Source organism: Pygocentrus nattereri, chromosome 6 (assembly GCF_015220715.1).
Source record: "Pygocentrus nattereri isolate fPygNat1 chromosome 6, fPygNat1.pri, whole genome shotgun sequence".
NCBI lineage: Eukaryota > Metazoa > Chordata > Actinopteri > Characiformes > Serrasalmidae > Pygocentrus > Pygocentrus nattereri.
Window position 1 is genome coordinate 12,714,003 of NC_051216.1, and position 24,104 is coordinate 12,738,106.

At 39.3% G+C, this 24,104-nt stretch overlaps 2 protein-coding genes across 2 annotated transcripts in view; both read left to right on the forward strand.

The window, feature by feature from the left end:
* Positions 1–14,860, forward strand: part of cfap91 (cilia and flagella associated protein 91) — a 35,749-nt gene extending 20,889 nt beyond the window's left edge. The window contains exons 13-18 of the mRNA XM_017713468.2: positions 376–522; positions 2,043–2,264; positions 2,691–2,839; positions 5,655–5,746; positions 14,371–14,615; positions 14,746–14,860. Coding sequence (XP_017568957.1) covers positions 376–522; positions 2,043–2,264; positions 2,691–2,839; positions 5,655–5,746; positions 14,371–14,606 — 846 coding nt within the window. The 3' untranslated portion in view covers positions 14,607–14,615; positions 14,746–14,860. The remainder of the gene's footprint in view (positions 1–375; positions 523–2,042; positions 2,265–2,690; positions 2,840–5,654; positions 5,747–14,370; positions 14,616–14,745) is intronic.
* A 1,412-nt stretch (positions 14,861–16,272) lies between these two features.
* The window catches only part of nr1i2 (nuclear receptor subfamily 1, group I, member 2), a 44,019-nt gene continuing 36,187 nt past the window's right edge, over positions 16,273–24,104 (forward strand). Inside the window, exon 1 of the mRNA XM_017713469.2 lies at positions 16,273–16,461. Coding sequence (XP_017568958.1) covers positions 16,459–16,461 — 3 coding nt within the window. The 5' untranslated portion in view covers positions 16,273–16,458. The remainder of the gene's footprint in view (positions 16,462–24,104) is intronic.

Sequence of the window (24,104 nt, forward strand, 5' to 3'; positions counted from 1 at the left end):
AATTGATACATTTTTGACCATTTTTATACATTGCAAAAATATATTTAATATATTATTAAATTATAATAAATACATTTGGAATATATTTTTCCACAGAGGTAATGGCTGTTGTAACCAGAAATTAAATTTGTACTACTGTATGTGTTCATGTACCATCCACTTTGTTAGAAACACCTAACCTTCACAGATCTTCACTGACCTTTATGAAGTAAGATTTAATAAGTCGAGGAATCCAAAGATCTTTCCTACAGTTTGTGTATTTGTGACACATCTTTATCCCTCAGACACTGCTCTCTCTCTCATGGCTGGTGTGAGGTTTTAATTGGCATGGCTGCTGAGTGAGGTAGTAACTGGTTGTGCTCTGCTGCTGGACAGATCCTGGAGGGGAAGGAGAAGCGGTTAGAGCTGATAGAGGAGCTGCGCACTACCCACGCTCTGCAGCGGGAAGAGCAAGAGCTGCACAGAGCGGACAAACAGGTCACACAGGCCCTGCAGCGCCAGCAAGAACTCCACGGAAGCAGGGTGAGCATGCTGTTCCCATTTCAACAGCACCTCCATTCATAAACAAATACCTTCTCAGTAAACCGTTGCCTTCAGCTGTCGTGCAAAGCACGAGACTGGCACATACGTTATCAGATTTGCATAACTGTCTTCTGCTCATATGTTTTTCTACAAACTTTTTCTATAAGCTCTTTCTCATGCATTCAAGTGAATGCTTCTGTCACTGTCTGATTTATTATGAATCCCTGTCTTGTAATTCACTCACTGGACACTTTCCACTTCCACTTCCAGGTCCATGCACCATAGGTTCACTATATAGGTGTATAATTACAGACATTAATCGGGGGTTGATATTATTGCACAGAGACCCTGACCACAATATTTCATTTGTTGGCTATAAAAACTTCAGAGCCACATGGGGAATGTTTTGCATTCTTTTCCAATTTTAACAAACCTCTTTGGTCAGACAAAGAAGTATGCATCAAATCAGATTTAGTCAAAATTTGAAAACTGTAACTGTACTGCAGTAGCTGATGTGGTGGTGTGGTGACCCTTGTAGCACCCCTTGCTATGTTGGTCTCCCTGATATTACAGATGCTGTTCCATTAGCTGAAGTTTCCTAATATCATTCTCAAAATAAAATAATTATGTCACTAAAATAAGACGTTACCCTGAGAGGCTATCACTAAAGTTGGGTATTGTTATGATGCTTAAAGAATTTTTTCACAATACATAATATGCCACAAGATTTTTTTTCTGACATCTGCTAAATTGAAATAAACAAAGTGACACATTAAACAGTGCAGTCAAAAACTATAAATACAATGACTTACAATCAACATGTCACATATAGTGCTAATTCAATTAAACTGGACTGATTGCACAGTTTATAATCCAACATGCAGTTAGAAAGTGTTTTTGAAGTACTGGCTGTGTCCATGATAGAAAAGAAAAGCATATTATCACATATATGTGATGGACTTTGTCAGGATAATGATAAATATTGTCATAATGCCCAGCCATAGCTGTGTGTGCAGTAACTAAACAGTACCTATTGACGTAACCTAGACAGATGACAGGTGGGGAACAGATCATTGGGGGGACCATCATGGTGGCCACAACAGCAATGTTCTTATTAATTGAAATTAAACTGACACTGTGTACGATTTGGAGACCTCTCTGATGAAAAATGACAAATGTAATGGCACCCAACATGCTAAAGAACATTTTGAAAGATCAGCTGGGCTTTAGGCCCTGATGATGGTGAGCGTGTTGAAAGAGTATTCAAAGAGAACTCAGTCAAAACTCGGTGAAGGACGTATCTTCTGAGGATGTGAGTGAATGATGTACTATTGTCCTTATATCTTCATCAGTAATGTTGATTTTGATTTTGTATTGAGGCCTAAACATTGAGCCGGACCTTCTTTTTGAGCCTCTGCATGTGACATTAATACGTAAATACATATTACTTTCTTGTTTTCCTGTTTAATCTCTTTTTTCGTTTCTCTCTCTCTCTTCCTCTCTCTCTCTCTTTCTCTCAGGTGTCTCAGATAGAGGGCTATGTGGCTGGACTTGCGGGTGCAGTGATGGTGGACATGCTGGACTTTCTGGCTAAGGAATTGGTTCGCCTGCAAGAGGAAAGGCGGATCCACGCCTTCACATTGTTGGCTGAGAGAGACCGCCGTCTTCGTGAGGCAGAGGAGAGTGGGCGGAGACAGGTGGAGGAAAGGAGACGGAGAGAGGAGGATGAAATCTTTAAACAGGTCAATATTCTTCTGTTCACCCATGCAAAACTCAGAATCCCTTTGATCAATATTCTATAGGTTGATCACAGCTGATTTCAGCTTTTCAACAGCTTAACCTCAGACTGCCCTTAAGGGACTTTCCCTGATTTGTACAAGTGTGCCAGTAAAACCTCTTGAGGTCTAATGGGTATTTTTTATGTGCACTGCTGTGACACTTATTCATTTCTTTGTTCTACCTATTTTTCTGGCCTCTATATTTTTTGCCCTAATTCACTTAGGACTAATTATTATCATTACAAAAGTTGATCCGCTACACTAATTCATGCTGTGTGGATTCAGGTGGAAGTGTGTGTGTGTGTGTGTGTGTGTGTATGGGTGGGTAGGTGGTTGAGCTTTCTGGTCTCTGAGGGTGTGTAAAGTCATGACTGTGCTGTGGCCTCTCAGGTGGTGAAGGTGCACCAGGCCACAGTGGATCTTTATCTGGAGGATGTGATCTTGGGCACCATTGAGCGGACGGCCGAGTCTCAGGCCAGAGAAGAGATCCACCGCATGGCCGAGGAGCTCAACAACATTACCTACGCCATGGAGGAAACGTACGTGACAATCTCACAATCTCTACAGCTACACTTAACCTTAAACCCTCAGGGCGCATGTGGGCCCTCACTTCAGTTGCTCACTCTCAATTACACAACGCACGTATTAGTTTCTTAGTAGTTACTGTTACTGAATAATTCATACTTGACCCACATGTTCTGGTACTGTTATAAACTGAGAGGCTTAAATTTGAAATACTGAATGAAGCTTTTAATTCAGATGTACACCCTAGAGCTGAAATATCTATATAGAACATCTCAGGAGAGGAAAATCATTATGAAATTTTAGCTCCAGCTTGCTATTGTGGTTTGAGGTCGGTTTGTGATGATTTAAAGGGTCCATATCATGGAAAGCTAACATTTCCATGCCTTTCAAAAGTACCACAGTTTAATGTAGTCCGTATTATTAAAGGTTTACACAAGACCATTCATATGTAGATACTAAGCCAGAAAAACAGAGCTAAAGAGAGAGGTCAAAAAATGTCAACACATTTTAAGGTTATTAGCTTTATGTTTAAGTTCGTAACTGAGCTCTAAATGTATTTAACGCTGCTATACAGTATATTGCCTGTTCCAGTAATTGAAATTGCAGTTTTATACAGCTTTGTAGTTTTCAGCCACAGACACTGAATTTCTTGAATAGCTTCTTAAACACACTACAATATATTATATGTCTAAGCTGTGACCGTGTATTTATTGTGTTTTGCGAGGGTCGTGACCAAATTTCATGGGAATTTTGATGAATAAAATGATTTATTGTTCTACAAAAGGATTATTTGTGTTCACAATAAGATTAATCTGTAACCATGTCAAATGATTGATTTTTCTGTGCATATTAATATATTGCAAGGCATGCGGGAATTGCAATACACAACACTGTAATCGCCGTATTAGCATTTGTCTGTATTGTACAGGCCTTTAGTACTACAGAGTAGAACACAAGACATGGCTTAGTATTTGCATGTAAAGTTTCAGAAGTATAAATATTTTACTGTGTGTTCTATATATTTTTGCCCTTACAGTCGACAACCATGAAATAAACTTTTATGTTTTTTGGTACTAAATTGTTATAATTAACAACCTTCCTAAAAATAGTTTCTAAAATTATAAATAGGTTCTATGAAGTTTTGAGTTTTGAACTTTAGACTTTGTTTGCTGTTTTTGCTTAATAGCAGTTAGATGCAGCATCTAGATTAAGGCTTATTTACACTTGCATCTTGCTGTCTTTGCATATCATTCTGTAGGCATATGTTTCTTAATGTCGTAATTCTGAGGCAAAAAGGCATCTAATTCCACATTTAAATATACTATTCTGCATGTAAAAAGCCAAATAAATGTACACTTTTGTTTGCTTTGTGTCACAAATCATTTTAACAAGGTTTGGTGTAACAGTAACTATTACTGCTTCACACATTGGACCATACAGTCTATGCAAATTACACAAGTTTTTACAAGTTTTTTTAGCTGTGCATGTGTGTTTTGTAACCGGCTGTTTAGCAAAAATGTTTGTTGGGCCTCTAATGCTGTATTCCCCCCAATCTAATGACATCCCATTCGCCATGCACGTGTGGTAATTTGATCCTTTCTGTCAGCACAGCCCTGTGTTTATTGTGAAAACTCATATTTTGAGAATGATTAATATATTATAATATAATATAATATGCAAATTGATGGCTGTCTATGAATGTGTATTCAGTACAAAAAGAGGGATCTATTATGCCCATTTTTAAAAACATACAAACGCATTTTCTCATACTGTGCATCTCTATTAACCTTCTGTGTGAAACACTGTTAGAGCTCCTGTGTCTTTAAGCCCCACCTCCAGATGGGCCCAGTGTGCTCTGATTGGTCAGCTCACCCACTCTGTTCTGATTGATCAACCACCAGTTCTGCGCCTACGCTGCTGTGGCCATTTTTACAATGATGTCGGTTCTGCCATATCAGTTTGTGATAAGAAGTTGGTAGACCCGCTCCACCTTTGCCATCTAGACTAGAGCAGGACATTTCAGAGTGGTCAAAAGTTTGAAGCTCTCTTCTGTGAATGCGTGCCAACTTAGGATTGCAGTAAGGATTGTGTTATGAGCTGACATCATCTTGTAACAAAGAAAAGGGCTTGAATTCCAATGAGGCGCCTCAGGTAGCTGAGAAAAGTGGTTTCTGTGGGAGAGAGTTTCTCGTTTACATGCAGAAAAAGCTATAAAACACAAAGGCCATGGAAAGGCAGGACAAGCATAATAGATCCCTAGTAAACAGTATATTTTTTAACAACTAGCTTTCAGATAGAGTGGGAAAATATAGAATTAGAGCCACAATCATCAAATTATACCAATGCAATATGTTTTCTTGCTGAAAGTTATTTAGTGTAGTATCTGTCTACTTTAATGCATTTCTGTGGGCCAGTATTTCATCTTCAATCATCTGTAATCATCTTTTTTTGTTTCTTTGGTGAAAAAAAAAAATCTATAATAAGCATTTCTATAGCAATGCCATTCTCAATGTGTGCACACTCTCAGAAACTATCACAGTGCATCCACTAATAACGCAGCCTGGAGTTTCCTTTATACAGTGAAAGAAAACACCAAAAGCTCCAGTTCCACATGCTGTTCTACTTTACTATGGCCAGTATGGACATGCACATAGCCTGACTACTCTGGAGGCAGAGTTTAATGAGTTAAAGAGGATGAAGATAAAGTATTTTTAATGAATGTGTTATAAATGTTACATTAGGTAAGATAGAGTTTATGTTAGTATGTTAGATTTGATTTGCCTTCATGTTTTTCTCTCTTTCCCTGCCTGTTTGTGTTTGTCCAAACAGGAGGAACAATGCGCAGTCAGAGGAGATTGTGGCAGAGCTTGTCTACAGCTTCCTCATTCCTGAAGTGCACAAGATCACTGTCAGAGAGAGAGGTTGGTGATCTAGCTCAGAACAGCTTTCTAACACCAGCACACCACAAAGCAAACACAGTTTTTCACCACAGCCTCACCACAGAGTTTAACCTTTAGAGCAATGCTTATACTGTAAATACAATCATTAGAGGCGATTGCAGGAACTAGTGAAAGAAATAGAGCTGCCTTTGAGATTTTTTTTAAAAGAACGTAAGCCAGAAATTGTGCTTTTGGTTCAGTCGATGTCATTCCATTCATTCAAATGTCAACCTAATGACAATGTACTATACGCTGGATTGCGGGTACTACTATCTCAAGCACCTTCCAGAGCAGAACAGCACAGTGAGTTTTGGAAGGCAGATAAAATGTGCAGCTGCTGTCTAAATATGATGTCTGAAGGAAGGTCAGCCAAGATTAATCCAACAACATTCACGGAAAAAGTTCAGACAGAATCATAAACATTAAGGCAACAACAAGGTTCCCGCACATGCTTGAAAAATTAAGCCAAAGTTCCAGTCATGGAAAACACCTGGATAACACTACAATTGGAAATGTGTTGCACCGTTAAGCCGCCGAGATTGCATATGTTAACATATTAATGCACATATTAGCATGGCTAATGCCTTGTTTGAGTGTCCATTCATACCTGTTGTAGTTTGTTATGCTGCAGTGTGGCTTGTGGACAGACACATGGAGGCTGTGTGTCAAAGGACAGATCAGCGTCTATCATGACACCAAGATTTTTAACAGATAAGCTTGATGAAACTGAGAGATTGTTAAGTTTAAGAGATAAGTTTAAACAGTTTGTTTCTGGCTAATTTTGAACCCAGAAGCAGGACCTCTGTTTTATCTGAGTTAAGTAGCAGAAAATTGCTTGACATCCAATCTTTTATGTCTTTTATACAGTCCTCAATCTTGCCATGTTTAATTTTGTCATCCGGTTTGCTTGATATATATAACTGGGTGTCATCGGCATAGCAGTGGAAATTTATGCCGTGTTTACTGATAATGGTGCCTAGTGGTAGCATATATATTGTGGATAATATAGGTCCTAAAACAGAGCCTTGTGGAACACCATACATTACTTTTGCACGAACAGATGATTCACCCTTTACATTAACAAACTGATATCGATCAGTGAGGTAGGACCTGAACCAGGAAAGAGCTGTTCCTGTTACCCCTACAAGGTTTTCTAGTCTATCTAGTAGGATAGAGTGGTCTGTTGTGTCAAATGCTGCACTAAGGTCAAGGAGGACTAACAACGACACATTTCCTTGGTCCGTGAATAATAGAAGATCATTTATAATTTTTACTAATGCTGTTTCTGTACTATGATGTGGCCTAAAACCAGACTGAAATTTTTCATGTAGATTATTCCTATGCAAATAAGAGCTTAATTGTTTGGTTACCACTTTTTCCAGGATCTTGGATATAAAGGGGAGATTTGAGATGGGTCTATAGTTTGATAGTTCACAGGGATCGAGGTTAGCTTTCTTAATCAGCGGTCTAATTACTGCAAGTTTAAAAGTTTTTGGCATGTATCCAAGGCTAAGAGAGGAGTTTATTATTGACAGAATAGGCTTAGTTATTTCTGGTAAGATTTCCTTGAGTAGACCTGTAGGAATTGGGTCCAGAATACAGGTCGATGGTTTTGCAGAAGAAACTATTTTGACTAGTTCATTTTCTTGGAGTAATGTAAACGATTCCAGCCTATCTGCAGTGACTGTAATATTCTCAGGGTCTAGACTGGAATTATAAGCCAGCAGGTTTGTGGGGTTTAACTGTGTGTTCAGAATTTTCTGTCTAATTTCTTTGATTTTATCACTAAAGAAATTCATAAAATCATTGCTGCTATAGGCTGATGGAATCTGGGGTTCAGTGACTCTTTTGTTCTCTGTTAGTTTAGAAATTGTGCTAAATAATAGTCTAAGATTGTTCTTATTGTTTTCTATGAGAGAGGAGAGATAGGCTGAGCGTGCTGCAGTAAGAGCTCTTCTATAGTCTATAAGGCTCTCCTTCCAGGCGGACTGGAACACTTCTAATTTAGTCAGACGCCATTTTCGCTCTAGTTGTCTGGAGTGTGATCGTTATACCTTGGTGCGAGTTTTTTCTGCCGTACTATTTTGCTTTTTAATGGAGCTACACTGTCTAACGTAGATCGAAGAGTATCCTCTAGGAATTTGGTCATAGTATCTAACTCAGTAGGATTTGATGGACAGCTGACAGAAGCTGATAACTGCGGGAGGTTTCTGATAAAGCTGCCAGCTGTGGAGGAAGTTATAGTCCTCTTAACCTGATAACATGGTGATGAACGCACATTACCACTAAACTGGATTTTGTATGAGATTAAGTAATGGTCTGAGACGGCTGTGCTCTGGGGGAGAATGGCTAAGTTAACTATGTCTACACCAAAGGTCAGTATTAAGTCTAGAGTGTGGTTCAGGTAGTGTGTGGGCCCTTTTATAATTTGGGTGAATCCCATGGAGTCTATGATAGATATGAATGCCTTACTTAGTGTGTCGTGAGGGTTGTCAGTGTGGATATTAAAATCTCCGACAATTAACATTTTACTTGAAAACGTTATTAAGTCTGATAGAAACTCAGAGAATTCTTGTAAGAACTGAAAATATGGACCGGGTGGCCTGTAAATTGTGATTAATAAAAATGAATGTTTATTTGTTCCTTGCTCAAATATATTAAGTACAAGAACTTCAAAAGAAGAAAATGTAGGTCCTGCTTTCTGGTTCACGCCTAGAGCTTTAGCATGGATGGTTGCTATACCTCCAGCCCGACCGCTTAAACGAGGGCTTTGTGCGTAGCTGTAGCCTGTGGGAGTGGCTTCATTTAGACTAAGGTACTCATCGGGTCTAATCCACATTTCTGTGAGGCACAGAGCATCAAAATCATGATCTGTAATAATTTCATTTACAATAATGGCTTTAGATGCCAGGGATCTAATGTTAAGCAGTCCTAGTTTTAGACCAAAGGTGCGATCGTTGTAAACTGGTGTAACTGGTCTGATATGAATGAGGTTACTAAGGCAAACGTTTCGAGGCTTTTTGATGTGTTGTTTTATTCGGGGAACAGACACGGTCTCAATTGTATTTACACAATAAGCATTTGTAGAAGTGCTAGCAATCGGCTTATTTCTAGCAGTAACACTAGCATGATGAGCAGTAACGTTTCTATTTTTGCCGCTACTTACGTGGCCGCTTTGAAGTCAGTTTACTGATACATTGTATCGGTTGTGCTATCTAAAGCCATCCATGAGATAATATGCAGCATTTTTATCCTCTTCGTATTATTTTTCTAGCTGTCATTTGCATTTTTTTCTATATCTATGTCTATCTGTGGTTCTTATTATGTATTGGAGTTTTTTATCTGTTGTGTATATGATAAGCTTTTGTAATTAAGCTTTAAGTAGTTATTACAATTGTACTGAATGGCTTCTTCATCCTGTCCTAGAAGCACTACAAGTTCATTAAGGAGCTCATCGGACGTTCCTGTTCTGTAATAACTTTTATCCTTTAGATCCCAAAAAATCTGAGCTCTATGTAAATTTAGGGGACGTCGAGAGAGGAGGAAATATATTTAGCTTCATAAATGTCAATAACAGCATGCGAAAGAAGAATGAAAGGGTAGACAGGCAGCTGTTTATACAACAGTGAGTGTTAGCTGGCTAGGTTCTTGCAGCTTGCATTTATTTCTAATATTTTAGTAGAACTTGTGATCAGCGCATGAGTAGTTGAGGACTTGTCTGTCTGAGTCTTAGTATTTCAATAAGTCATTAAGTGGTTATTAAAGGTTCTATTATTGACTGTAATGTTAAGGATGCCAGCAGTTGTGCATCATTGTAAGATAACCTTTTATGAGCAATAGCTGAATCCTGAACAGTGAACAGTACATATTTTCAAAACTATCTGGAACTGACTGTGTGTGTGTGCATAAATATGTATTTTTTTAAACGGTGACTGAAAATGACCTTTAAGATGACGTTCGGTGAGCAACAGTTGTGCCCTGAACAGTAAACATCCGGTAACAATAGTTTCTTTCTATCTGCATCTTTTTTTTTTTTCTTCAAAATTGTCTGGAGAACAAAAGCCAGAAGTCTTTAGTAGCTTCTCATTAGGTTCAAACATCTAAACCAAATACTTTGTTAAAGTGAGGAGACATTTTTTGTGTGTTTTCTTCAGTCACATCACAGCTGTGAGTTGGTTGCAGTAGATCATAGGCATGCTGTTTTTATGATAGCAAATGCCCTGAAATGTTTTATTGCTTTTATAAAGAGGTTTTGCAAAGTGAAGTAAAAAAAAAAAACACAACGGTGGAAAAAAATTCTTAGCATCAGGTTTTGTTTGGTTTTTTTTTGTTTGTTTTTTTTTTTTTGCTTAGCAACAGCAACCTTTGTTATTACCTAGCAACTGGTGGTCAGCCATATTAGTATGGTGAAAAAATGTGCTGTGGTCAGACATAATGATGCAGCCTTTCAACTAATCATATTGTGTGGTTGGGACTAAATGTTGTATAATGTTTTACAAACTGTGCAAGTGTAAGAATGCCCTTTCATTCTTTATACATAATCCTCTGTTGTCAGTTTTGCATTACAGGAAACACAATAGTCAGTTGTTGAGGTAAATCTGTGTATTGAGGCTCGTCATTATAAAAATAACACCTGAATGGTGCTGTAAGAACTTTAGAGGACAGTGTTGGGAAATGTTTGGTTATTTGAGCTTGAGTTGCATTTGTTGTCGGTTGCCCGGAAGCCAAATAGCTAATCAGCAGTGGTGGACAGGAACTAAGTAAATGTAATTAGTTACTGTACTTAAGTAGTTTTTTCGTGTATCTGTACTTTACTGAAGCTTAAACCTGTTGGTCATACCAAACCAGTTCAAGCACACGGTTTAACATCAGCACAGCAGCGTAAAATTTTGGGAGCACATACATCTACCTACATGATGGAGCTAACCTAACTTTGTGTAAATAGACCACAATATAGAAATATGTACACATGTGCAGTCGTGACTGACGCGGCTTTTTTCTGAATTCATACAAACACTTTCATTTTATAGTAAATTAGTTTGGGTTAGTTTATGTTTATGAACAGAGGCCTACAGATCAATACAGTAAAGGAAAACTTATTTGTGAACCTGAGTTTAAAGTTTTTATTCAACTTGTAACTAATTTCCAAAGTAATCTTAAACTGAAACTTTGCTTGTGTGTAAAAGTGATTTCAGAGCCACTCGGTTCTCCCTGATGGAAACTGTTTACCTTCAGTGTTTTGTGCTTATGATCATTTTAATAGACGTCAGCGTCACTAATTAATGACGTTCTATTAAAAGACTGGTTTACCAAGAGAGACACTGGAGGATTTTCACCTGAAATGAGTTCATGAAGCGAGTCTTGTTATAAAAATGATAACAGGACATATAGTCATAATTACTCTTTTAGTACTTTTACTTTCAATACTTAAGTACATTTGAAGGCAAATACTTTAGTACTTTTACTCAAGTGGAGTTCTAAAGGGAGGAACTTCTACTTTTACTGGAGTAATATTGTACCTTGGGTGTCTCTACTTTAACTCAAGTACATGATTTGTGTACTCTGTCCACCTATGCTAATCGGCCAGTTTGGTCATATAAGGTTTGAACTCTCTGCAGGTCCAAAAGAGGTCATTTAGACAATGAAATGAAAAACATCTTGATTATTTAGGTAGTTAATGTAATCAATTTTTTTTCTGTAACTGTTATCAGATTAACTAGGACCATGTTGGGTGTGTGTGTGTGTGTGTGTGTGTGTGAGAGAGAGAGAGAGAGAGAGAGAGAGAGAGAGAGAGAGAGAGACCCTGTGTTGAGCTGCTAGTGAGCAATGAGGGGTACAGAAAGAGGAACCCATTGCTGAGAAAACGATTTAAACCCCTTAACAAAGGTGCAGAAATTAGTCAATACGAAACAATCATGTACAACTACCAGAGTAAAAAATAGCATTTAAGACAATAACAACACGTTTATGAATGTTGACATACTTGTTCAGGTATGTAGATTAAATCCCAGATTTTGTAAAGGGAAAATGCATAGTTCAGCTGAGAGAAATATTGAATTTTTGGTACTATGAGCAGTGGTTCAGTAAAAAAAGATAATTAAGTTGTTGATCTCAGTTAATCGCCAACTAATGGTGATTTACCTCAGGCTTATTACATACGAATGCTTATTATTAATATGGAATATGGAATACTACAATACTACAATACAAACTGGCTGTGTTATGCTTAGGTTGTAAAAGTGTGTAGTGAAACTAGCCATTTATTGCGATGGTTAGTGATCATTACAGGCCTAGTCTTGAATGGACCATTGTAAACTATTTGAAAGTAAAAGGAACAGAACAGCTACTGCAGTTATAGGACTACACTTACAAGAATATTACTGCTGTTTAAGCCCTATTTACCCATGTCTGAACTGAGAGCTGCTATGATAATAGTAGTCATTTTCAACCATGTGGTAATATAATAACAAAAGCTGGTAATAGTGAATGACAGTGCTGTTTTGGTGACTGGGAGACAAGGCGGTATCATTGATTTGGCACAGTTCCTTTATCGTCAGTCTCAAAACAGGACCTCTGTAATCTTTTTTGGTGATGGCCTAATTAGAACAAGAAACAAATGAGCTGAAGCTTGAAAGTCTTGCAAGGCAGTGCAGTTTCTGCCCTGTTAGGTGACATTTATTGAATTTTGTTGAAGTTGAATGAAGCCACTTTCCTAGCCTGATGCTACTCTATCTAACACTAACTAGAAGATTTTGTTCTTTATTTATTTGGATTATTTGGATTTAATTAAATTCAAAAATTAAAAAACATTATTTAATTTTAATGCTGACATGAACATCCATGCTGTGGTGTTTTGATATGATTTATCTAGGGTTATTTGAGGAAGTTTCACGGATGCATTATCTCATAAGAATCAAGAAGTTAAAGCCCATACAAAATACATCACCAGACCTTTTATGGTACAACTAATCCAACACAAATAGGGCTTCATGGCTTTTAAACAGAATCAGAGGACTATAAATAACAGGAGATAATACTTTTTCAGGGCCCTAATGGCTTACCTGTGTTTTTTATCTCTGACATCCCATACACTTGACGAATTTGCTGCTGAACGTATGAGACTAATCCTACTTTAATGGTTATTGTGATTTGTTTTATCTCCCTCTCCGCAGTCAGTCACGGCAATTTATTCATTCCATGGAGCAATCACAGAGATGTACATTAAGCCATCTGTAAGCAGCCTGGTCAATTACTGCCGTTTATGCAGATTGATGATTGTGCTGTGACTGTGTATGATAATGTGCAGCTTTCAACATTAATGATTACAGAGACAGCACTAGTCAAATGAATCGCAGTTATCAATTCAGTTATGTTATGCAGGCCTGCCAGGTGTTGTTAGGCTGCTGTTATTATGGAAGAGGTTAAAGAGGTCAGTTTAGTGGACAGCCACCAGCAAACATCTAACTATTAATGGGAGACTAATGCACTAAAGCTGGGTTGTTCAAACATTCAGACTCAGCTGGCTGGTATCTCAGCAGTGAATGAAGAGGCAAATAAAGCATAAAAAGAAAAAAGAGAGATTCACTTGTAATTTGTTCAGAACCGCACCAGCTTTTTAAACATGTCACACTCGAGATGTTGAGCTAAAGTGTGTTTGCACACCATGTTTCTGCTGTGGGTTACGGTTTGGTGAAGTCTGACTGCATCAGTGCTGATAATGGAGCTTGTGCTCTGAGTGAAACAGAAAGCGGCTGACTGAGAGTCACCACAGAGAGCAGCACTGAACTGCTCGCTTATCTTTCATCTCCTGTTTTCTTTCTTTCTTTCTTTCTTTCTTTCTTTCTTTCTTTCTTTCTTTCTCTCTCTTTGTCTCCCTCTTTTTCTCCTGTATTCTCTTTCTCTCACTCTCACTCTCTCATGCCAACTCTCGCTCTGTCTCTGCTTTTTCTCTTTTTCTGTCATGCTAACTCTCTCTCACTCTTTCTTTCGTTCCCTCCTAAATCATGTTCTCTCTCTCTTTCTTTCTCCTTCAGTTTTTTCACCTTTTCTCTTTGTCTTCCCCTTTTTTCTCTTGTTTTCCATCTCAATCTCTCACACTCTTTTTTTTCCTCTCTCCATCTCCTATCTTCTGTATGTTGTGCGCTCTCTCTCTTCCTTTATGCCTTGCTTTCCCTCTGTATCTCTCACTCTGACTCACTTTCTCTGTCTTTTTTCTTACCCTTTTGTCTTTCACATTCTAATTCAGTTTCTTTCTCCTTTATTTACTTTAGTTATTCCTCCTTTTCTCTTCTTTTTCTCACTTTGCCTCGATCTCTCTACTTTTCTCTGTCTCGCGCACTAATTTATTAATTTCTCTCCGTCCCTCCCACTCTCTCTCTCTCTCGCTCTCATTTTCTTCCTCCTTTTCTCTCTTTCTCTTATTTTCTCTGTCTTCTTCTCTCTATCTCCCTCTGTATATCTTCCTTTCTTCTTTTTCTTTGCCTTTCTTTATTTTCTCTCTCAATCCCCCTGCACCCTAAGTCATTGTTCTCTCTCTCTCTCTCTCTCTCTCTCTCTCTCTCTCTCTCTCTCTCTCTCTCTCTCTCTCTCTCTCTCTCCCTTTTCAGTCAGGCAGAGTCAGAGAAAGCACTTGAGTGCAGCGCGTTCCTTCGTCCACAGTACTGACAGCTCCTCCACAGGCAGTCTGACTCCTGGCCCCCGGCCCCTCTCCCCCTCAGCCAGGGCCTCCACTGCCCTGCTTTCTGAGATACTCAACCAGGTGGAGGAGACAATGACCACTGCTCCAGCAGAAGCTCCACGACCCAGCAGTGACCACCATCAGGAAGTTGAACACACTGATTAATGAAGGATGGTGAGAACTGAGATTTCAGTTCAGTACTATTATATACTGAATATGTGCCTGTGTGTAATTTCATAGTATTTACTGTAGTTACTGTTTTTCTTCTTGTTCTCATTGACTCATGTGTTTTCTCTTGGTACAGAGGCGATCCTGACGAGAGACGTGACATGCAGCCATGCAGTGGAGAGCGAATATAAAAGTAGCATTGTCCAAAGATGCGAACTAAAGTTCACCCAATAAAGCAGTTTATCTCCTAATGTCTGTGGCAAGTTCTGTTTCACATGCAGCAGCATTCCATTATGTCAGCAGGATAGTTTTACTCTGTGCTTTAAAGAGGACAAACACTGATGTAAACATGGCCAAAGACATGTGGACACCCCTTTCTAAGTGGCGTTTTCAGCCAAACCAATTGCTAACCGGTGCAAACAGTGCAGCATACAGCTATGCATTCAAACGCATAATTTATGAATAGACAGCTGCATTTTTACTGACCAGCAGCTGCATCGTGTAGTCTGGATACAGGTTCATTGAGAGAGAACATGAATTTTCACAGCGAACAATGCTGTCTTGATTGGCCTATCACTCTCAGCAAAAAGGGTTCTATATGGCACTGAAAGGGGTTTGGGTTCATAACAATACTGGAACCTTTTTTCATAGAACAATTTTTAGAAAGACTTTAAAGAACCATGTACAACTGCTTTTCAATCATGTAGACGAACCATTTCACTATGTAAAGAACTACTAATGCATTCAAATGTTTTTTAAGTGTTTGTGGTAGAACCATTACAATATTTTGAGTGAAGAGTGAAGCCTAGGACTTGCAGGGAGGTTAGATAGTGCTGAGAGTCAGAGATAGGAAGGAAGTAAACCGTACAGTACTATGCAAAAGTCTTAGGCACCCAAGACACATTTTCAAAATCTATTTATTAGTTTGTGTTTATTTGCTGAGAAAAGTGTTAATATTTGAATAATCAAATTTTATAGAATATTAATTAATAATGATTTTTACGTAATGTTGATAATGGCAAAATAGTCATAAATCTAAAAGAAATCTGTTTTCGGGGGGATTCTATGTTAAAATGTATTAAAATACGTTTTAGGCCAAAATTGATCACAAAACTACCATAAACATGTCAGACATGTGTCAGACATAAAGCAGCGTATTCTTAACCGTTTCATCTAACAGCTTTCTGTGAGGTTCCTATAACCATCACTGTGAGCAACTCTGACTAAGTTTATATAGAATGAATTATTTTACTCTAAACCACTCGGAATGACTTTGTTTACCTTTTAACCATTTAATCATGCAGAAATTTCGAAAAACCGGTGGGGTTCCCCTTTCACTAACGGCTGTCTAATTCAGCACACTAATGTTAGCCACTTTAAGAAGTTAGTCAGTGGTAATTGGTGACAGGCTCTGGGGTTCACTACCGAGCAGAAATCTAACAAGGTTTCTAGGATATCCGGCTTTAATCTTTAAAGAAGATTTTAATGAATTTTTAATGAAGTTTCTTTGGATTCATTTGGTTACACTCAAACAACGTAAGCGGGACACCAGTAGCCAATCACAACCCATGGACCATGGATCTAACTAGCCAATCGCAGCACGGGAGCAGTAGCCAATCAGTGACAAACGCTGGGATTTGCCCGAAAACAGGTGGGAAGTAAAATATCGCAGTTGTCAAACGCCTCCGTGTCCGCTTTGGTTTTTACCTCCGAGAAGGACGAACTGCAAACGGTCGAAAATGCGAAAAGTGAACCGCTTCGTCGTGCCTCGACTTTTCAGACGCAAATCGTGATGGAAATGTGAAGTTTGTACGTGGAACATGGCGAAAGCTGTCTGTCTGTACGTGACATGGTGAGTCTCTGAGAGGAACGTACTGTACTCGACCTCGGTTTGTATTGTTTTGCTCTGGACAGAGAGAGAGAGAGAGAGAAAGAGAAAGAGAGAGAGAGAGAGAGAGAAAGAGAAAGAGAGAGAGAGAGAGAAGTTAGTTAACCGGCCGTTAAGCGTCAGTGGCAGCGGTTATGAACTGGTTTGTGTCTGTAAATTTTCACTGACCGCTGTTTAACAAGTTAAATGAGTTGAGCTACTCCAGCTAAGAGGAACTCGGTGTCACCTGTGCATAAGTCTGTCCGCAGGTTCCTGAAGTGAGAGCAGATGAGAGTTAGATTTTTTTCTCACGGTAATTTCACAGCGTCGTGGTTTATGGAACGGAACATGTGGAGGAACCGATTTTCTCTACTGGAAATATCCGCCATCGAAGGCTGACATACTTTAAACAAGACCGCAGAAACCACGCATTAGTGAATTAGTGGCGTTAAAGGGAAATTCCCACAGTTTTTCAGGATTTCTGGATAACTCGGTCCTTGAGGTGCAGACAGCCATTCAGAGTGGTTTGGTGTGAAATGGTTGACTTGTAGAGAAACACACAGACTCAGCTTTCTTTACAGTGGTGCTGATAGGAACCAGGGGTCGCCTTATCTACAACACAAATAAAGCCATTTTATTTACTATACAAACCTCCAGCGAATCTACGCGAGCCTTCCAAGTTTGTATATGCAATGTTGAAAGTTGAAAATGGCAAAATTGTCATAAATCTGAAAAAAAAAAAGAAAAAAAAACATTTTTTGGCACTATTTGCCTTACAGAGCCCTGCATGTACCCTTCCGCCAGGAATGGATTAAAATAAATGGATTAAAATACATTGTAAGCCACAAATGTATCATAAAACAATGTATCAGACCTCAGACAGCATATATCTAACCACTTCATGTACCAGCTTTTGGCGAGGGAGCTTGTGGAGGCATTAAACTCTCCTGTCGCCACCACTGTGAACAGCTCTAATTTGACAGGTTTTTCTAGAACTCCGCGTTTCACACCAACCCACTCTGAATAGCTTTGTTTACATTCCAGCCATTTAATTATGTAGAATTTCCCTTTTCCCTTTCAGTAAATAAGTAGCATACGGATACAGAACGCGCATGCCCTGTGTTTTGAGATGAAATGATGTGTCTGAAAGTGATAATAGTCTGTATAAAAATGATCTATCTAGCAGGCAAAGTACTGGTCAGGCTTCATGTTTGAACCTGGTAGCCTACATCATGGTCATACCGTATCTGGTGTTTAGTGTGACCCAGTTGGCTGCAGTAATAGGTAGATTCATATCAGCTCTGTCACATCTCTAATGCATTCTGGGCTTTGGCCCCTCTCAGTTGCCTCAAAGCCAAAGAAGGTCCCCACAAACTGCAGCTCAGCTCTGCTCCTCGGTAACTCTATATGTAACAGGGTGGACCAAACCTTCTGGCCTTCATAATGCTGAAGATGTATGAACATCTGACGAAACTGAGAGTTGAACCACACTCCGTGACATCTGTCCAAGAGGAGAGTTGTAGGTGTCAGCCTACAACTCGAGCGTGTCGCTGCTGTTGGAACAAAACCTGTTATCTCCATTTTTGTTGTTTTCCAGTTTTTGACATCATTTGAAAGTTTGTCCTTTACATTATTTGGGAATTTTATGATGAATGGACCAAAAGAAACAACCCAAAATGACTTGGGGTGGGGGGTGTGGGGGGGGGGGGGGGGTCTGGTTCCATTGACTTGCATTAAAAGTAAAGTACTTTTTTCCTTCTCATCTTGGAGATACAAGGTTTTGTTCCGACAGCAGCGATACATTGGTCCACTGGCTTGATAAGGTCAACACCTCGCTGACTGTTTCCCGCTGCTGGTCCACCTTCGGACCACCCAGATTATTGTCCTGCATACGAGGTCTAACTTGTTTTTAATTTCCTGCACGTAGTATTTTATTTTGGAAAATAAACTAAAACAAATATTACAAACAGTTGAGAGATTAAAGTGGCATTCTGCCTAACCTTATGCTTAACTACCACTAACTAGCCACTGGAAAATGCTTTACAAAAGCCTCTGGGCTGTCAGCTTCACACTGTCGGCCCACTGTTGGCCCACTGTCCTTTCGCTGTCTGGGTATATCGCACCAAATTAGACTTGAGTCTTTGTGAAGCTTCTTTATTAACAGATGTGCAGCGAAGTTGTAGCTTTTTCTCTGCCTGAAGTTTCCTTAAGTATCTTTCAAATCATTTCCGTGAAGCAACCTTCTGGTAGACTGCATGACTGCATTTGATAAGAGAGCTGAGCTGGTTCTCTGTGGATGTGAGCGTCACCTGACACTAGCTTGTGAGTTCTGGACCTTTTCTAGTGGCTTTGCATTGTTGTGCTTTTTTTGCACTGAGATGTGTTTTTGGATTGCGACGTTTGTCCTGCCATCTGAGCATGAACTACCAAGTGGTGACTTAATGAAGACTTCTTCTTTCGGCTGCTCCCTTTAGGGGCCGCCACAGCGGATCATCTGCCTCCATCGTGCCCTATCCACTGCCTCCTCTACTTTTACACCAACCATCTCCATGTCCACCTTCACTACATTCATAAACCTTCTCTGAGGTCTACCTCTTCTCCTTCTACCCGGCAGCTCCATCTCCAACATTGTGACTTGAAGACGAGTCACCCAAAGTGCTTCATCCATCTGCCTTCAGTAGTTCAGACATCTTTACATAAAGGTTTTTCCCTTTCAATCAATACAGCAGAAGGTCACTAGGTTGTGGGCACACATGTACCTAATGAGCTGGAAGCTCAGCGCAGCTCTCGTCCTCCACGACAGTAGCCAAGGAGCTTTTTCTCATCCTCCTCACAGTCTCAGCCAGTGAGCATCCAGCATTCAGCCCCGAGGACCCTTTCAGCTCCCACGTGGCTTTGTGTCGAACAAGGCATGCTTGTGTAGGACTGGTCCAGACTGGCTGTTTCACTAGTTTTTCAAACAGTATTCTTGCAACTGTTTATATTCCTGTTGTTCTAGCTATTCTTCTGAGATTTGATCTGAGACATGTTTTGGAAGGACATTCATTCTTTTCTTATTCATATTCTTGATTATTCTCTGTAGATCATGTCTCTCACTTTTTCAGCTTTTTTTCAGGGGAGTGGTGGAGCTATGAGAGATTGCTGTGCTCTTCTGATCTGTCCTCAGTTGTTTTTTTCCTGATAATTGCTTAGATGTTCAAGTTCTGATTAGTGAATTCAGCTATTTTAAGGTGCATCTATTTCTGACACAGGCATTGAACTACACACTCACAGCATGTATGATCTACATGGAGAAGCAGTGGTCAATAGAATGGAACATTTGAAGGAGCAGTATTTGAGCCTAAGGGCACCATGCCCAGTGCTAAGTTTTGGCTAGAACAGTGTAAATCCCCCCAGAATTGGGCTGTGGCTGAGCAGTGGAACTTTGAGAATGATGGAGTGCCATCAAGGACCATTGGGATGAGTTGGAGTCATGTTTATGATCCAGAACTAATCATCCAGCATCCGTACCTGACCAGCTTATACCAACATCTAGTGTAAAGCCTTCCCAGAACAGTAGAAGCTGTGGTAAAATGGGACAAGTTCCCTATTACTGTGCAAGATTTTTAGAACCAATATTGGAGAAGCAGGTGTCTGTTTACTTTTGGACATGCACTGTACAACCAAGTTTCCAAAAAAGTTGGGACACTGTTCAAAAAGTACATTAAAACAGAATGCAATTATGTGCAAATCGTTTAGTCCATTTATTTCATTGGAAATGCTACAAATACAACATGTCATTTGTTAACTAAATATATATATATATATATATATATATATATATATATATATATATATATATATATATATATATATTATATATATATATATAAATTAATTAATTGACCCTTATTAGTCCCACAACGGGGAAATTTCACCTCCAAATTTAACCCATCCGTGAAGTAAAACACCACATACACACTAGTGAGCACACACACACTAGGGGGCAGTGAGCACACTTGCCCGGAGCGGTGGGCACGACTGCCCATATATATATATATATATATATATATATATATATATATATATATATATATATATATATATATATATATATATATATATATATGCCCATTTTGAAATTGATGCCAGCAACATGTTTCCAAAAAAAAGTTGGGACGGGGCATTTTTACCACTGTGTTGTATCACCTCTTCTATTAACAACACTCTGTAAGTGTTTTGGAACTGCTGTAGTTCTGAAAGTGAAAATAGTTTGACATTCTTGCTTGATATAGGATTTCAGCTGATCAACAGGTCGGGATCTCCTTTGTCATATTTTTTGTTTCATAATGCACCAACTGCAGGCAGGCCAGTTTAGCACCCAGATTCTTTTAATCTGGAGCAATGCTGCTGTAATAGGTTTAGAATGTGGTTTGGCATTGTCTTGCTGAAATAAGGCCTTCTCTGAAAAATATGTTGTCTGGATATGTTGTCTTATGGAGCATATCACTGTTGTCAGAAGAAAACCTCATATGTCCAAAAAGGTAAATTTACTTACTTTTAATGCAAGTCAACGGAACCAGACATTTTTCCAACTAATTTTGGGCCATTTCTATTAGTCCATTAATCATGAAATTTACATACAATGTAAAGAGCAACAGGTTCTTTCAAATGATGTGAAAAACTGAAAAAGGTTTTCTTCCCACAACAGCGATATGTTGCTCCAAAACGTATATGTTGTTCAGCGTTAATGATGCCTTGGCTGGCTTTTGAACTGCGTGCTGATAACAAGTGGGTGGTCCCTCTGCTCTTTAGCTGGGTGGATGGAGCTTCTATGATTTCCAAAAAAATAAATTCAAATGTTGGTTCATTGGCCTACAGGACACTTTTCCACTTCCCCTCAGTCCATTTTAAATGAGGTCTGGCACAAAGAAGGCAGTGGCATTTCTGGATCCTGTTTATATTTGGTTTCTTCTTTGCATAGTAGAGTTTTAACTTGTATTTATGGATGCATTGATGGACAGTGTTTACAGACAGTGTATTTCGGAAGTGTTCCTGAGCCCATGCAGTGTTTCCACTACAGAAACATCTCTGTTTTAATGCAGTGCCGCCTGAAGGCTCGAAGGTCAAGACCAGCTCATACTGGTTTTCGGCCTTGTCCCTTGCATGCAGAGAGTTACATGCATGATATTATGCTGTCGATGATGAAAATCCCCAAGTTCTCTACTATTTTATGTTGAGAAATGTATTCTTGAATTGTTGCGCAACTAGCCTGCACAGTTTTTCACAGAGTGGTGAACCCCTCCCCATCCCTACTTCTGATAGACTCAGCCTCTCTTTTTTACCCAGTCATGTGACTGGGCTGTTGCCAATTAACCTAATTAGTTGTGAGATGTGCCACCAGGTTTTTTTAGTGTTACACAGCCTTACCAGTTTTTTATTGTCCTGTCTCAACGTTTTTGAAACATGTTGGAACATACGAAATGGCAGCACAAGGTACATGAATGGAGTATTACGAACAGGGACTGAAACAGTAGACATCACTAAAATCCACACAGAGCCCGTCAATCAGGTGTGGCCCTAATTCTACCAACACAATGGACCCACTGAGACATCTGATGCGAAGCTGTAATTGCCTATGAGAAAAGGCATGTGGCTCAGATTACTCAGATGACAAATAACAGAGATGCTATATATAATTGGTGGGAAATTCAGCATTTACTGTAGTTTTCCTCGTATAGACTAGAGGAAATGTATGTAATTACGTTTTTCAATTATCCAGCCACGTTCTGCAGTTCTGTGTTAGGTCATGGATGTGGATGTGGATCATGAGTGGCGAGTATTGCCGTAATTTGTGTTCTATATGTGATGGCATCTATTTCATGATTAGATCTTGTGCCGGAGTGTTAAATCGATTGAGACGTGAAGATGTTTGACCGAAGTGACTCTTCATTTGAAGGAAATTAGATTCAACATAGAGTCCTGTAAATGCTATGCTTGTTTGTGTGTGAGTATGTGCATAGAAGAGATAGCACTAGGAAAATGCATTTAATAATCAAAGGAAGATTTCTTTGGGACCTTTTAAATTAGTCAAACTAGAGCTGAACAAATTTGGGAAAATATCGAAATGTGATTTTTATATTATGGGTAATATTATGGCTGCCATTTAAATTGTGATTATGAACCTGGAGGGCTGGACGTAGTGTCAGACTGCCAGTTAGTCGTGGTTTTGCGGTCATGTATGCGTCACGTGAGTGTTTGGCTGCTTCTGATTGGTCTAAATCAGAGTTGTCAAACTGGGGACCTTCCAGACCAAAGTGCTGCAGACATTAGCGCTTACTCTCATCTAATGCTCCGAATTCAGTTTGTGGGGTCCTGCTAATTAGCTGATGAGCTGAATCAGGTGTGATAATGAGGCAGTGTGCTGAAGTCTGCAGTGTTTTAGCCTGCGAGGCCTGGAGCCTGACACATGTGTTCTAACTCTCAGTTCAGAAGGTCATTCAGAACAGAATTTGGATCAATACGCGCTTATTGTTCATTTGTTTCATTGGAGTAATGATAAAGAGCGAGTGATGTGTGACTTGTGCTGCTGTTCATGTGTTTTCTTGCTCAAAAAGGTCAATTGTGACGCAGATTGAATTAAAATGTTAGATCACGTTCTTTACATACCAAGTAAACGCTACAGCAGCCTTGAGAAAGTGTGGATAAAACAGCAGAAAGAATCACTCTTTAATCAGACTTGATGGGTTAAAGGCAGTGTGGTTGATGTTGACTATAGTTAAAATTGCAGCTATTGTGACCTGAAAATTCCACTCTTTCAAATTGCAATTGTGATTAATATGGTTAAGGAATATAATACTGAAAATGTGAATAGCGTTTTTGTGATTGCTTTGCTTGATTACGGTCTAAGCCGTCGACAAAGTTCACATCAGCCAAATACCACCTGAACAGACTGCTTCTTACATTACTTCTCCATAATCTCCTTTGTTTTCTCAATCTTAAGCAGAAGCAGGCATAAACTGAGGCAGTCCGACTGTGTAATGTATCCCACAATAAAGTTTAATCTGTGCTTGAGGAAAAAGGCCATCACTAAACAGACTCTATTACAAACCAGCCTCCAAAACACCAAACACAAGCTCGGGTCGTGTGTGCTTGAGTTGAGAATGGTTTTAAGCCCAATGGTAAGTCACATATTTGACTTTATCTTTTAAGAATTTTGCCTCCCCGAGGACGGCTGAGCGAGCAAATGGCGAAGAAAGATTTAATCTGTGCGCTGCATGGCTCAGTCTGAAGTGATTAAAATGGTTAGAATGGTCCACCCTGACCGACAGAAGAACTGCCGCTCTTTTGGAGACTGTGTTCTGCAAAGACTAACACAACGCAAAAGGCTTATTTTCTGCTCAGGAAATCATAACAAAATGTTCTTCTGTCCACTTCTCTGGACCTTTAATGATAATCATTAAGTCAAAATAGCACAGAACAGCACAGAAGTCATGAAAATGGGGGCTTTTGTTTGCAGGCTTAAAAGCCAGAAATGTTATTGGAACATTCAGCACTAAGTGCTGTTCAATTATAACATAAGGTGTCAATCTATTTCAGCACTCACGCAGAAAATCGCAACACGTGTGTTTGGGAGGGAGAGAGGGCGG